Consider the following 13,226-nt stretch of genomic DNA (forward strand, 5'->3'; position numbering starts at 1 on the left):
TATCAAGTTGTTTGCATTGTTTGCATTGGTTTTCTTTGCAATGCTTTATAGCATACGCAATAAAGTGATTCAGATTGTTCTTTGTATGTTGTATTCAACGTCAAGTTATTAAAACCATGGCTTCAAGTGAAGGATGCATGCATGTTTTACTTATATCGTTTTTTGCAATAGGAAACCTGCAAACTGTATATACGTCTGCATCAGTGGATAAAACATATGTTCCTCTTCTTAACAAAGTAAAAACGCCGGTAATGGCAGAACTTGATATGTCAAACCTTGGAGAGCAACTAAAATCATTTATGCAAAATGAAATAAAAAATGTGATAACTGAGAAGCTAGTACTAGAATCTAATAATATTCAATATGAGCTGGAAAGAAAAATTAACGAAGCAATTGAAGAGTTCAGAACATCAATCGATACTTACACGAATGACGTGCTTCGTAATACTTCAATATTTATGCAAAAGACAATTGAAAGGAAACTCCACAAATCAATATCTAGGCGAGTGCGTCGTTTCAGGAATATTATACATTCTGATATCCGATCTACCTTACAGCAGGTCAAACATGAAATAGATGCAGTTCTTACAGAGAATTATAATAGTAGCGATTCTAAAAACACAGATGTGACACGAATTGTGAAATTGTCGGGAAAATTTAGGACTCTCAGAACAATTGAAAGGTAAACAAGTTTGATATTTCATACAGTTGAATTTTACAGTTAGTTGAGTTTTAAAATATTAATGTATGTTACCAAGTTTTTATGCTGGGTTCCATTATTGTCATATTATTAAGCTATTGTGAGCTTTTCTCTGCTTAATTATGCCAATATAACGTACCTGCAGAACATTATAAAAGTAGAACCAATCTACCATTTTCTTGATTTTTTTTCTGCATGAAAGCGAAATTGACGTGACTGTGATGTATTTAATATTATGATATTTATATAACTTTGAATGCATGTCAGACTTGTTGAACAGATAGTAATATCGCAAAAGTGTAGAAAGAGTGAGTATTGACTGAAAAAAAAAAAAAAATGGTAACTAATTTCCACGTATTAAAGCTATATAATCAACACTCAATATTGCATGCTTCTTTGTTGCCTTTTCTATTCAATACAGCGGTCAACAATGGTTCGACGAAAAAATAAGATTTAAAAAAAGAATTATTTTGTTTTCTTTATTCAATGCCATGTAGCTGTACAAAGAAAATTTAGCTGTTCATTTCAATTAATCTAAGATAATAAAACCAAGAAAATTAGTCCTGAAATCATTCTAGTTTTTACACCATATAAGTAAAGAGTATACAAACACGTTATGTATATCCGCACTTTTAGCTCTGCCTTAACATCTTGCTTGATATGCCAAGAAATATTCAGAAATTTGTCATTTCCTATTGATACATGTTTCAGCATTTTTATACATATTCTGTATCATTAGTTATTTATCTGATATTCCGATTTGAAAGTGTTCTAGTTTTGAATAGACTATAACATTAATTGCTGAATTCTTATCCAATATAGCAATATCAGTTGGTCTTTGTAAGTCCTTATTTTCGTCCGTTCACACATAAGTCTGACCCAAAAAAAATAATCTTCTTGCGAGTTTTTAATATTAGATACTGATATCAAGTTGTCTATTCTGTATCTTCTTACTCATATATACACCAGGAAAAAAATTACACAAAAACAGGTTCAACCCATCATTTTTTCTTAAAATATCCGATACCAAATCAGAAAAATGGCTATTGTTATGTTATTGTTCGTTTCTGTTGATGTTTTATTTTAGTGTTTCTATTGTGTTGTTGTTCTCCTATATTTGTGGTGTTTCCCTAAGTATAAGTTTGTAGACGGGATTTGTTTTGTTTTCTCAATCGATTTATGTATTTCGTACAGCGGTATACTTCTGTTGCCTTACTTGATGTTATATTTGTATTTCTCGTGGGATTTTGTCTGATGCTTGGTCCGTTTCTGTGAGTGTTACATTTCAGTGTAGTGTCGTTGTTCTCCTCTTATATTTAATGCGTTTCCCTCGGTTTTAGTTTGTTACCCCGATTTTGTTTTTTGTCCATGGATTTATGAGTTTGAACAGCGGTTTACTACTGTTGCCTTTATTTAAAGCATTTTAAAACATTACAGTATCTAAGACAGATAGATGTGTGTACGGTAGATTATAATATTGTTGTTGCTTGTTTCTACAACATGACAAAAAATACAATATACCATAGGATAGTTAAAACTGTCGTTATAAAATTATAGCATGTAAGGCCACACCAATTTAATTTCTTGTTCTTTGAATTTTTCGACTCAAAATATTGAGTCGAGCGAGCAATTTTAAAATTTTAATAAAAAAAGTAGTTTTATTTGCAAAATTTTGAAGCAACGCTTTAAAGTCAAGTCGGGCAATTATGATTTGTTTGTAAATATAAATTAACAGGTTTTGACAATATAAGTCAACACAAGATGGTATAAAACTTGATTCACAAACTTTCGAAGTGTTGTTTTCTTGCTTATTAAAAGTAATGAAAAAATATTTTAACTGCTTTAGCTTATCTCCATTGATTTGTCATAGATGTCTTTCCTCCTTCATCGCATATTATGTATAACTAGCAATATGGTGGGTGTCTTGCACGACGCAGGAACTGCTCATTTTTCCAAAACACAGATTTTCACCTCCAGCTTTTTTGGGGTTCGAGCTGTTCGTTGATGTGTGTTCATTTATTCATATGTGTTTAATGTTGGTTGTTGGTTGGTATGAATACAATGAGACAGTTCTCCATTCTTATTATAATCAGGATTGGAACAAACGCTCATTGTTAGAACTATCCCCTTTGTGCGGGAAACATCACAGATGATATAGGTTTTTTGGTTAAAACAGCTTTTGAGTACAAAATGAAATACATTTACATTATTGGAAGAGCTTTTTCCTAAAGAACATACTTCTATCTGGTATCATTTCATGTATATGGTTAACACATGTCCAAGAATGTTGTAATATTGCTAAATTTAAACATATCTTCATTTGATCTTTATTATAAAACAAATATTGGACCCCTCTTTTAGAAAAGATATTTAAATATGATGAGTTTTTCTTCTCTATTTTCGGCAACAGAGAAATGTCCCCTTGTCCATGTTTTCTTAAAAACAGTCTCTCATACAAATAACTCTCCATTTATGTCGCCCAACATGATAATGTATTAAAAGTCTGAACTTCAACGCAGGGCTGTGGGCAAGAACAAACAGTAAGTTGTAAAAGACCCCAATTGACTGGTGTGAAACAGTTCAAACAGGAAAACCAATGATCTAATATATATACAAAGGTGGATATCCATATGAACCACATTAACAAACGACAACTTATACATGGAAAACTCCTGCGTCTTTATATAGGTTTATAGACATACACCTGGTATGGATAGTTTTGTTCTGCCGTCAAACAATATTGCAGTTCAAAGTTACACTTCTTTTGTTTACTTTACGCTAGTCTTACAACTAAATTAGGCATGATTTTGCAGGGGAATGTTAGTTTAGGGACAGACAACCAATAATAATATGCTGGGATTTCTGTTTACAAAAGTAAATGGCCGGGATCTAGACACGATTTCTTTTTCGGATGTAGGAATAGTTATCAAAGGTACCAGGATTATAATTTAGTACGCCAGACGCGCGTTTCGTCTACATAAGACTCATCAGTGACGCTCATATAAAAAAAGTTATGACCTAAACAAATACAAAGTTGAAGAGCATTGAGGATCCAAAATTCAAAAAGTTGTGCCAAATATGACTAAGGTAATATGTGCCTTGGATAAGAAAATCCTTTTTTTTTCGATAAATTAAAAGTTTGGTAAACAGGATATTTATAAAAATGACCACATAATTGATATTCATGTCAACACCGAAGTGCTGACTACTGGGCTGGTGATAACTTCGAGGACGAAACATCCACCAGCAGCAGCATCGACCAAGTGGTGTAAATAATTATCAAAGGTACCAGGATTATAATTGCGTATGCCAGACGCGGGAAGCGGGAATCGGTAACATAATAAAAACATTCGTTTTAGAAAAAATATGTAAAGGCGGGTCCGTCGAACAAATTGGTGTAGCCTAATGATATTTTTTTTATGAAGATGCCTATATTCTGAGTACGACCAGCTTAATCCTGATTATTTAAAATAGCCCCTGTCATCACCACAAACAAGAACCGCTCAATGGATTGTTACATGTATTTTATGGATAATGATTTTGTATGTGTGTGTGCTTTAACGCAACTTTAAAGCACCGCATTTAGTCAATTTCGTGGCGGACATATTTTTTATTTGTGGAGGAAGCCGGATAAAATAGTGCAATGACATATGTTTTAAAAGTGTATTTCTATTTTTCAGCCCCGATTTTTCACGTCAATCAAATCCTTGTTTGTTTTCAATTCTTGTTGATTTATGGTGTCATTTCCTTCATCATCTCTCCGTGAGGAGTCAAAATCTGCCTTCTAAAGTCAAACAATGTATATACCTGATATAATCTGTAACTCATGAAATTTACCCTATTTTATTTCAGATTCATTATATGATAGCAATGGCGCCAACAGGGACAGTAAATCTTCACCCGAAAAGAATACACTAGGTAAAATATACATTTTACATATTTTTGTCATATTTGATATCACATAAACATAATGAACTAACTGGTTTCAGTTTGCTTTGGGTTTGTTTCTAAAAAAGATACATGGTACACGAAAACAATTATCATTTGATAATTAACGGGTTATGCTTCTGTTTGAAATTTTGAGTTTGAGTTATATAAAATGTTGATGTCTTTAACTGAATGTAAATCATCAAAACTATCTCTTTTGTATCACTAAATATCACCCTGTAGACGGGGCTTTACCAAAAACCAAATTAATGTTAAATATGGTTTTGAAAGATGATTTTCTCTCTTTTAGATCACAAAGGCAAACTATTTTATACAATGTTCCCAATACAACATACAGACACGAACAACTTTAATGTGCAGTTCATAATCACAGCAGACACGCCCACTGATGTTGCTATCATCTCAAAATATGCAGAAATTAATAGAACTGTAGTCATTAACACGGGTGTTGCATACATTGAAATTCCAAGCTTAGTAATGAATTCAGAAACGGGTAGAACATTTACAACCGTTATGATATCGGCTGATCAACTGATTACTACCCTCCAATAAATTAGGAACAGAATACTCACTTACAACATATGCAACCAACCAACAATACTGTGGTATAATGGCTTCAGCTACAAACACTACAATTTATATAGAGTCTGCGTCAGTCAGTGGTATATCAGTTGGAAGTGCAACTATAAAACCTGGACAGACGTTTAAATTGGTTCTTGATTATTTGGAAGGCTTTAACATCAATACAAATGCCAAATTGACTGGAACAAAAATTTCTGCAAACAAACAGATTGTCGTTGTATCAGGAAATAACCATGTTTATTTTAAAGAAGACCGCAGATGTGAAGAATTTTGTGACTATGTCTCGGATTCAGTCTACGAAAGTCTGATTTCTGCTGATAAATGGAGTCACAATTTTATCATACCGCTATTTCATTCGGCGTCCAGTATCAGAATCAGAATCGTAAGCCAAAATAAAAATACCACCACAAACATAAAGGCTGTTTCATCAGGTTCAATGACTCTTCATGGAGATAACATAGAGGTAGATTTATCTGCCAAGTCCTATTACGTATCTGCATCCCATCCGATCCTTCTGTCTATGTATATAATATTTAAAAATACAGGTATGGCCATGTCGATTGTTCCGGGAATAGATCATTTTTCAAAAGAGTATGTGATTGCACCACCTAAGTTTCTGTCATACACAAATTACATATCGATCATAATAAGATCATCAGACGTCGACGGACTTCGATTTGTTGGTAACCTTTTAACTGTAGAATCTACTGTAATAATGGCACGTAACGAAAGTTATACCATTGTTATTAAAAAAATGGCTGGTCTTTCAGTTTACAAAATACGTCATGTGTCAACGGCTGCATTATATGGAGTTATTGTTTATGGATTCTATGGAAGGACAGCTTATGGATATCCAGCAGGATTCAGATTATAAACATGATAAAGTATCGTCTGGCTCTTAAGTGTGTTGCATAGGTAACGAAAGACGTCATTAAAAGTATTTAGATGGAACATGAATTTTATTTTATATCATACAACATTATTCACTGTAGTATTTTATTCGAATTTATTTATTTATTTTTCTCGTTAAAAGACCTACGAGCACAATACAGTAATGTTGTTATAGTTTTTGTTAATTCTTAATCGGATATCTAGATGGAAATTGTATGTGCGTAGACATAAAGTAATAATTGGATAAAGGCAATAGTAGTATACCGCTGTTCAAAACTCATAAATCCATGAACAAAAAACAAAATCGGGGTATCAAACAAAAACTGAGGGAAACACATTAAATATAAGAGCAGTATAACGACACAACATTAAAATGTAACACGCACAGAAACGGACTAAGCACATTAGACAAAATCCTATGAGAATAACAAATATAACATCAAAACCAAATACATGAATTGAGGATAGATAATTACCGTGACACGTCTTATAGCAATATGAATTCGCACTAAAAAAGAGAGACAACAAACGACACAACGGAAACACAACTTTAAAATGTGACACATACAGAAACGATCTATTATATAACTATGGCCATATTTCTGACTTGGTACAGGACATTTTTAAAGGAAAACATGGTGGGTTGAACCTGGTTTTGTGGCATGCCAAACCTCCCTCTTTTATGGCCAGGTGAAATATAACATTAACATGACAACAAAACATTACAGGACTACAATATACATAAATAGGAGAACACAATTGACAAAGAAACACACGAATAGCTAACAAAAGGCAACAAGTTTAAAATTTTAATACGCAAGAAGTTCATTTTGTCCACACAAGACTTACTAGTGACGCCCAGATACATACGTTTGAAAGCAGAAACAATTATTAGTACATAGTTAAACAAAACCTCAAAACACTTTTGCCAAAAATGGCCAGGGTTTTCTGTTAGATACCAAAACATCACTATTATTTAGAATAATGTATACTATTGCAAACAGTAAATTTTATAAAAGAGGGACGAAATATACCAAAGGGACAGTCAAACTCATAAATCTTAAACAAACTGACGACGCCAAGGCTAAAAATGAAAAAGACAAACAGACAAACAATAGTACCCATGACACATTATAGAAAACCAAAGAATAAACAACAGGAACCACACCAAAAACTAGGTGATCTCAGGTGCTCCGGAAGGGTTAGCAGATCTTGCTTCACATGTGGCAACCGTCATGTTGCTTATGTGATATCAAATCATGTAAGTAGTTTAATTCGGTAGGTCACATTCATAAAAGGGAAGGGGATCGTAGTTACGACGTAAGGAACATATCATATATCATTTGTGAAACGGTTATTCCATAACGGTCAACCACCTCGTGATGGCGTTCGAACAATTTACGAAGGGGTGATTTCTACTTCACCATTTGAAACTCATGGTTTAATAGTTTCCTTGTGAGCAGCAACCCTCTATCAAGAAAATCATGATAGGAAATGCAAAGTTTACAATCGGAAAGCTGAAATCATCTCTTTTGTCGTAAACTTTTGTATTCAACCGACCCTCATTGTCAATTTATAAATGTAAGTCAAGATATGAAGCCGACTTAACTGTATTTGTAGTATCCTTTATCTCTGGTTTAATTGGATAGATGCGTTCCACATAGTTACCAAATTTTGAATTATTTAGTGAAAGAACATCATCTATATAGCGGAAAGTAGAGTTCAAGGATATTGCTAACTTCTTATCTTCTTCCTAAGCGGTTCCTGCATGCAGTCAGCCTCGTAATAATAAAGAAATAAGTCGGCAAGTAGATGGGCACAGTTTGTGCCTATTGGAATGCCGACAGTCTGTTAAAAAACACGTCCTCCGATCGTAACAAATATGTTGTAAATAAAAAAATTCAAGCATTTTGATAATATCAGTTTCAGAGATTTGCTTGTTTGAATCAGAGTGATCCTTTACAAGGTAGGATTTATTCCTTCCTAAGAAAAGATACTTGTATCTACGTTGGCCATTCTTTTTTATGAAGCAAAGCAATACAAACTCTTTCAATTTGGCAAGATGAAAGACAGTTAGATTGTATGTACTCTAACTATTTCTATGTATTTTTGGAATTTTTAAGTATCCACATCTGATTCACGCCACCTCAAGAATAGGCAGTGTCACAATAACTTTTAAGCGCGTCTTTGATTGCTGATAAAATATATGTTAATACTTTAGAAAGAGGTTTCTTGGAGCACTTGGAAGATCCAGCAATATATCGTTGTTTGTAAGGACACTTATGTAGTTTATGTATCCAATACAGTGATGGAAGATCCAGTTCTTCGTCTTTGGTTGAAATTCCAAAGGAACAAAGAACAGACCTATGATAATCCAGGATTTCCTCTTTGGTAAGTGTCATGAGGGTATATGTTGTGTTTCCAAGTGAATTGTCAATACCTAATTCGTTTATCAAGCAGTTAATGTAATGACTTTTACACACAAAAACGATGTTATTTGGGGCTTTGTCTGCGGGGACAACAACATATTTATCATGGAGGTCGGATAGGTGTTTAGCAACTTTTGGGTCTTTAAAGATTGACGTAGCATGGGCATTGATGGACCCATTCAATTTCTTAACTCTGATTTTTATCAACGACTTCACTGCCTTAATCTATTCGGAAAGAATGTCGACGTCTTCCTTCTCGCGCTTAGTCCATTGCCTGGCATAATTTTCGACTGAATTCATCAAAATTTTTAAGTTGTATTTCCAATTGATGGATTTAGGCGCACGATATTTCGGACCTTTCGATAACACATTTCGTAGAGAAGTGTAATTAACAAGGTTGAGGTCACCGGTAATAACGTGGCCAGCAGGATTATATGTGAATTGGGAACTAGCACAAGTGCAATCAGGAGGTTTAGACTTGAAATCATCAATATCGAGATCCTGCAAAACGTGTTTGTAATTGAAAATTTTAGTTGCAATAGGTTTGGTATAGGTATAAAAAATGTTTGGTACAGACTGGTCTTTGAAATAAGGATTTATTTTCGATTGAAGTAATTTATGATACAGGATATTGCCTAAGTTGACGCCATCGAGACCTTTGTTGGCAAAGGAAAGATAAAGGAAGGATCTTTTGTTTTTTTTCATCTTTTCCAATGCGGACTGGTTTGAAAAGTCTGTGACTTGCAATATCCGAAATTATAGCTTCAAGTTTGTATTGGTTTAAATGAGGGTTTGTAACAGTGGATTCCAAACATATATTGAACAGAAAATGAAGTTTTGTAAGGGGTAATGAATAAAGTTTCGTGCGAATGTGATGAATACCTAACGGCTTTTGTATAAATGGCTGTAGGTCATTAATAGAAACATCATGCAGAGAAAGGGATGTGTAATGACGATGACCATGACTGCGTCTACGTCGAGTAGTCGAGTTGAAAATATTCATCACATTCACCGAGTTACACGAAGGACTAGATAGAATACCTATACCATCAATTTTGTCATTGCAACTATAAGGTGCCGCAGTTCCCAATTGTCTATTCCAGTAGTCTTTTTTTTTGTCCACGGAGAGTCGTTGAAAGATTAGGATTCTTAGAGCTATGGTACATCTTTTCGATAATGCGAACTGCCAAAGACACGATGGAATAATCGGGCTGATTGAAATGCTGGTATAGAATGTCGTTAGCATTGAGGTTAATGTCTGATCTATGATCGCACATACGTTTGTTTAGCCTTCCATTCGTTTCACCGACGTATTCCAATCAGCAAAGGTTGCACTCTAATCCGTAGACGACATTTATCGATCAGATCATCGTAACTTATGACTTCTTGGTCAAATTGCTGATGAATTCAGCATCTGTAATTAAAATTGCAAAAGTTTTGCAGTCTTCGGTCTCACATTTCGAAATGCGACAGTGTTGTACGGTGTCATCAAAAACCAAAATGTCTTTAGGGAGAACTGAACATGGCTGTATATGTGTAATATTGCTATTGTCACTAGGACGATGATCTGTATGAGTCATATTTAAGATATTTGTCATGTGTGGTGATGAGGGGACACCTGCTGTATCAGACGACACCGTATCCATGGTCTTTTTATACTGAGCGACGTCCGAGCCAGTTTCCTGTTTGATCTTCGTAAATTCATGCAATTGTAGTTTTGCTACTGGGCAAAATCTCCACCAGCAGAGACATCGACCCAGTGGTTATAAAAGAGGGACGAAAGATACCAAAGGGGCAGTAAAACTCATAAATCTAAACAAACTGACAACGCCATGGCTAAACAAGAAAAAAAAACAGACAAACAATAGTACACATGAAACAACATAGAAAACCAAAGAATAAACAACACGAACCCCGCCAAAAATGACTATACAAAAGATATATGATAAAACTGAAGTATTAATTAATTACAGAAAACAACCGAAATACATTACATAACCCGACGAAATTCAACACATCCGAATAAGTTCAAACCTTAACACCAAGTGTCTTCATATTTGAAATTGTAAAAAATGACAAAAAAATTACGTCACATTTGAACTTTTGAATCTAACTTCAATTGTAAAACATCGTACAGATTACGTTGAACAAAATAAAAGAATAATAAATGAAGGCGGTGATTAGTTTTCTTTACCATAACACATGAATATAATAGAAAAAATGTGAACACATTTGACAAAATCCGATGAGAATTAAAATATAACACTAAACATTGAAACTAAATACATGAAACTGGGATAGATAAGTGCCGTAATACGTCTTATAGTAATGCGAAATCCCACACAGCAAAACAGTCACAATCGGGAATAAGTCACGTTTTGGTAATTAAAATATTAGACGACGTAATGACAAACCACAATCTACCATGTGGTAAAAATGTCCTTTGCTAGTTTGGTCAAAGACACATCGTATGGATCCACCAATTCGTGATGGTGTCCATAAATTTTACGGAGTGTCAATTTTAATCTGTCCTCCTCATAACTTTGCTGGAGCAATTTCTGCGTAAGGAGCACACGCCTGTATTTGAAGTCCGTATAGTGTGAACAAGCACGAAAATAACGTATCAATTGTGATATGTAAACGCCATACGAAGGGGCAGAAGGTATGTTACTGCTGAGAAATGAGAAATTGATAATTGGGAAGTTGAAATCGTCCCGTTTATCATAGATTTTCGTGTGAAGTCCTACATCTGCATCAATATTGAGGAAAAGATCAAAGCATGAAGCAGTCCTTCTAGTATTAGTAGTATCCTAAATTGCAATTTCACTGGGATATATGAGATGTAAGTATTGGCTGAAATATGGGTTTAATATTCAATGATAGAACATCATCGATACATTGTATATCGGAAAGTAAAATTAAAGAATGTCGCAATGCGCTTTTTTCTTTTTGTCTTTTAGAAGGTTCTAAATTAATTCTGGTTCATACGAGTACAAAAATAAATCGGCTAGCAGGAGTGCACAATTAGTACCCGTTGCTATCCATTAAGCTCTTCAACTTCGTACTTTATTTGGCCTTCTTAACTTTTTGGGATTCGAGCGTCACTCATTTGTCACTGATGAGTCTTTTGTAGACGAAACGCGCGTCTGACGTATATACAAAATTTAGTTCTTGGTATCTATGATGGGTTTATTTAAAAGAATAACAGTAATGAATTTAAAAGTTGCCACCGCCGATTTAACAAAGTTTTATTGACGACGCGCTTATTAGACACTAGAACGGAAATTTGCAAACGTCATTACAAAATTGACGTTGACAACTCTTCAACAACAGTACTGTTATTCCGAATATAATGCATTACAAATAGAAATAATACGTAAGAGCTTGAAAAAAGTATTTATTTACTATTTATCAATGCAAAAGAATTTGTTACCTATAATTTAATCTAAGGTTCGGGAAGAATTACACATTTTATATTTAGTCCTAAAACCTGTACGTTATTTTGTTTGTGAAAGGTTATAAACCGAACAACATATTGAAAGAAATTTGCTCGGTAATCACAGATTTAGTCAAAAAAGTGTTCAATAGAAAACGTGTCCGGGGTTGAAAAAAGTCACACGCTTTTAAGGGCACAATAAACCGTTTTATTCAAGTCCAACAATGAGGAGAGAAACGTATTTATGTTATGATATGTCCAATACATTCTAAGACAAAGTATGAGTGTGCGTCAGAGAAACAAACATAATAAATTGCATCATACTTTTGTACAATATTTGCAGTTTATTCGTGAATAAATACTGATTTTCCTGTGTTCTTTTCATTAAAGAGGGACAAAAGATACCAGAGGGACAGTCAAACTCATAAATCGAAAATAAACTGACTACACTATGGCTAAAAATGAAAAGGACAAACAGACAATCAATAGTACACATGACAAAACATAGAAAGCTTAAGAATAAGCAACACGAACCCAACCAAAAACTAGGGGTTTTCTCAGGTGCTCCGGAAGAGTAATTAGTTCCGGTTCTACATGTAGCACCCGTCATGTTGCTTATAAGATAACAAATCCGGTAAATAGTCTTATTCGGTAGGTCACATTTATAAAAGGAAATGAAAGGAAAAGGGATGTTAGGAACATATCCGATATCATTTGTGAAACGGTTATTCCATAACGGTCAACCAACTCGTGAAGGCGTCCATAAAATTTACGAAGAGATGATTTCAACTTCACCATTTGGAACTCTTGATTTAATAGCTTTCTTGTGAGTAACAACCCTCTATCAAGAAAATCATGATAGGAAAAGCAAAGTTCACAATTGGAAAGCTAAAATCATCCCTTTTGTCGTAAAGTTTTGTATTCAACCGACCCTCATTGTCAATTTCTAGATGTAAGTCAAGATATGAGGCCGACTTAACTGTATCTGTTGTATCCTTTATCTCTAGTTCAATGGGATAGATGCGTTCGACATAGTTCACAAATTCTGAATTATTCAGTGACAGAACATCATCTATATAGCGGAAAGTAGAGTTTAAGGATATTGCTATTTTCTTATCTTTCTTCATAAGAAGTTCCTGTATGAGGTCAGTCTCATAATGATAAAGAAACAAGTCGGTAAGAATAGGGCCACAATTCGTTCCCATTGGAATGCCGATAGTCTGTTGATCAATGTGATCAC

General features: G+C 34.2%; 1 protein-coding gene across 1 annotated transcript; it reads left to right on the top strand.

Annotated features, from left to right (window-relative positions):
• Positions 1 to 5,244: 5,244 nt before the first annotated feature.
• Positions 5,245 to 6,104, top strand: LOC134717788 (uncharacterized). Its single transcript, XM_063580280.1, has one exon. The coding sequence runs from the start codon at positions 5,259 to 5,261 to the stop codon at positions 6,102 to 6,104; it is 846 nt and encodes a 281-aa protein (XP_063436350.1). The 5' UTR covers positions 5,245 to 5,258.
• Positions 6,105 to 13,226: the final 7,122 nt, after the last annotated feature.

The sequence above is a fragment of the Mytilus trossulus genome, chromosome 5, assembly GCF_036588685.1.
Source record: "Mytilus trossulus isolate FHL-02 chromosome 5, PNRI_Mtr1.1.1.hap1, whole genome shotgun sequence".
Lineage (NCBI taxonomy): Eukaryota > Metazoa > Mollusca > Bivalvia > Mytilida > Mytilidae > Mytilus > Mytilus trossulus.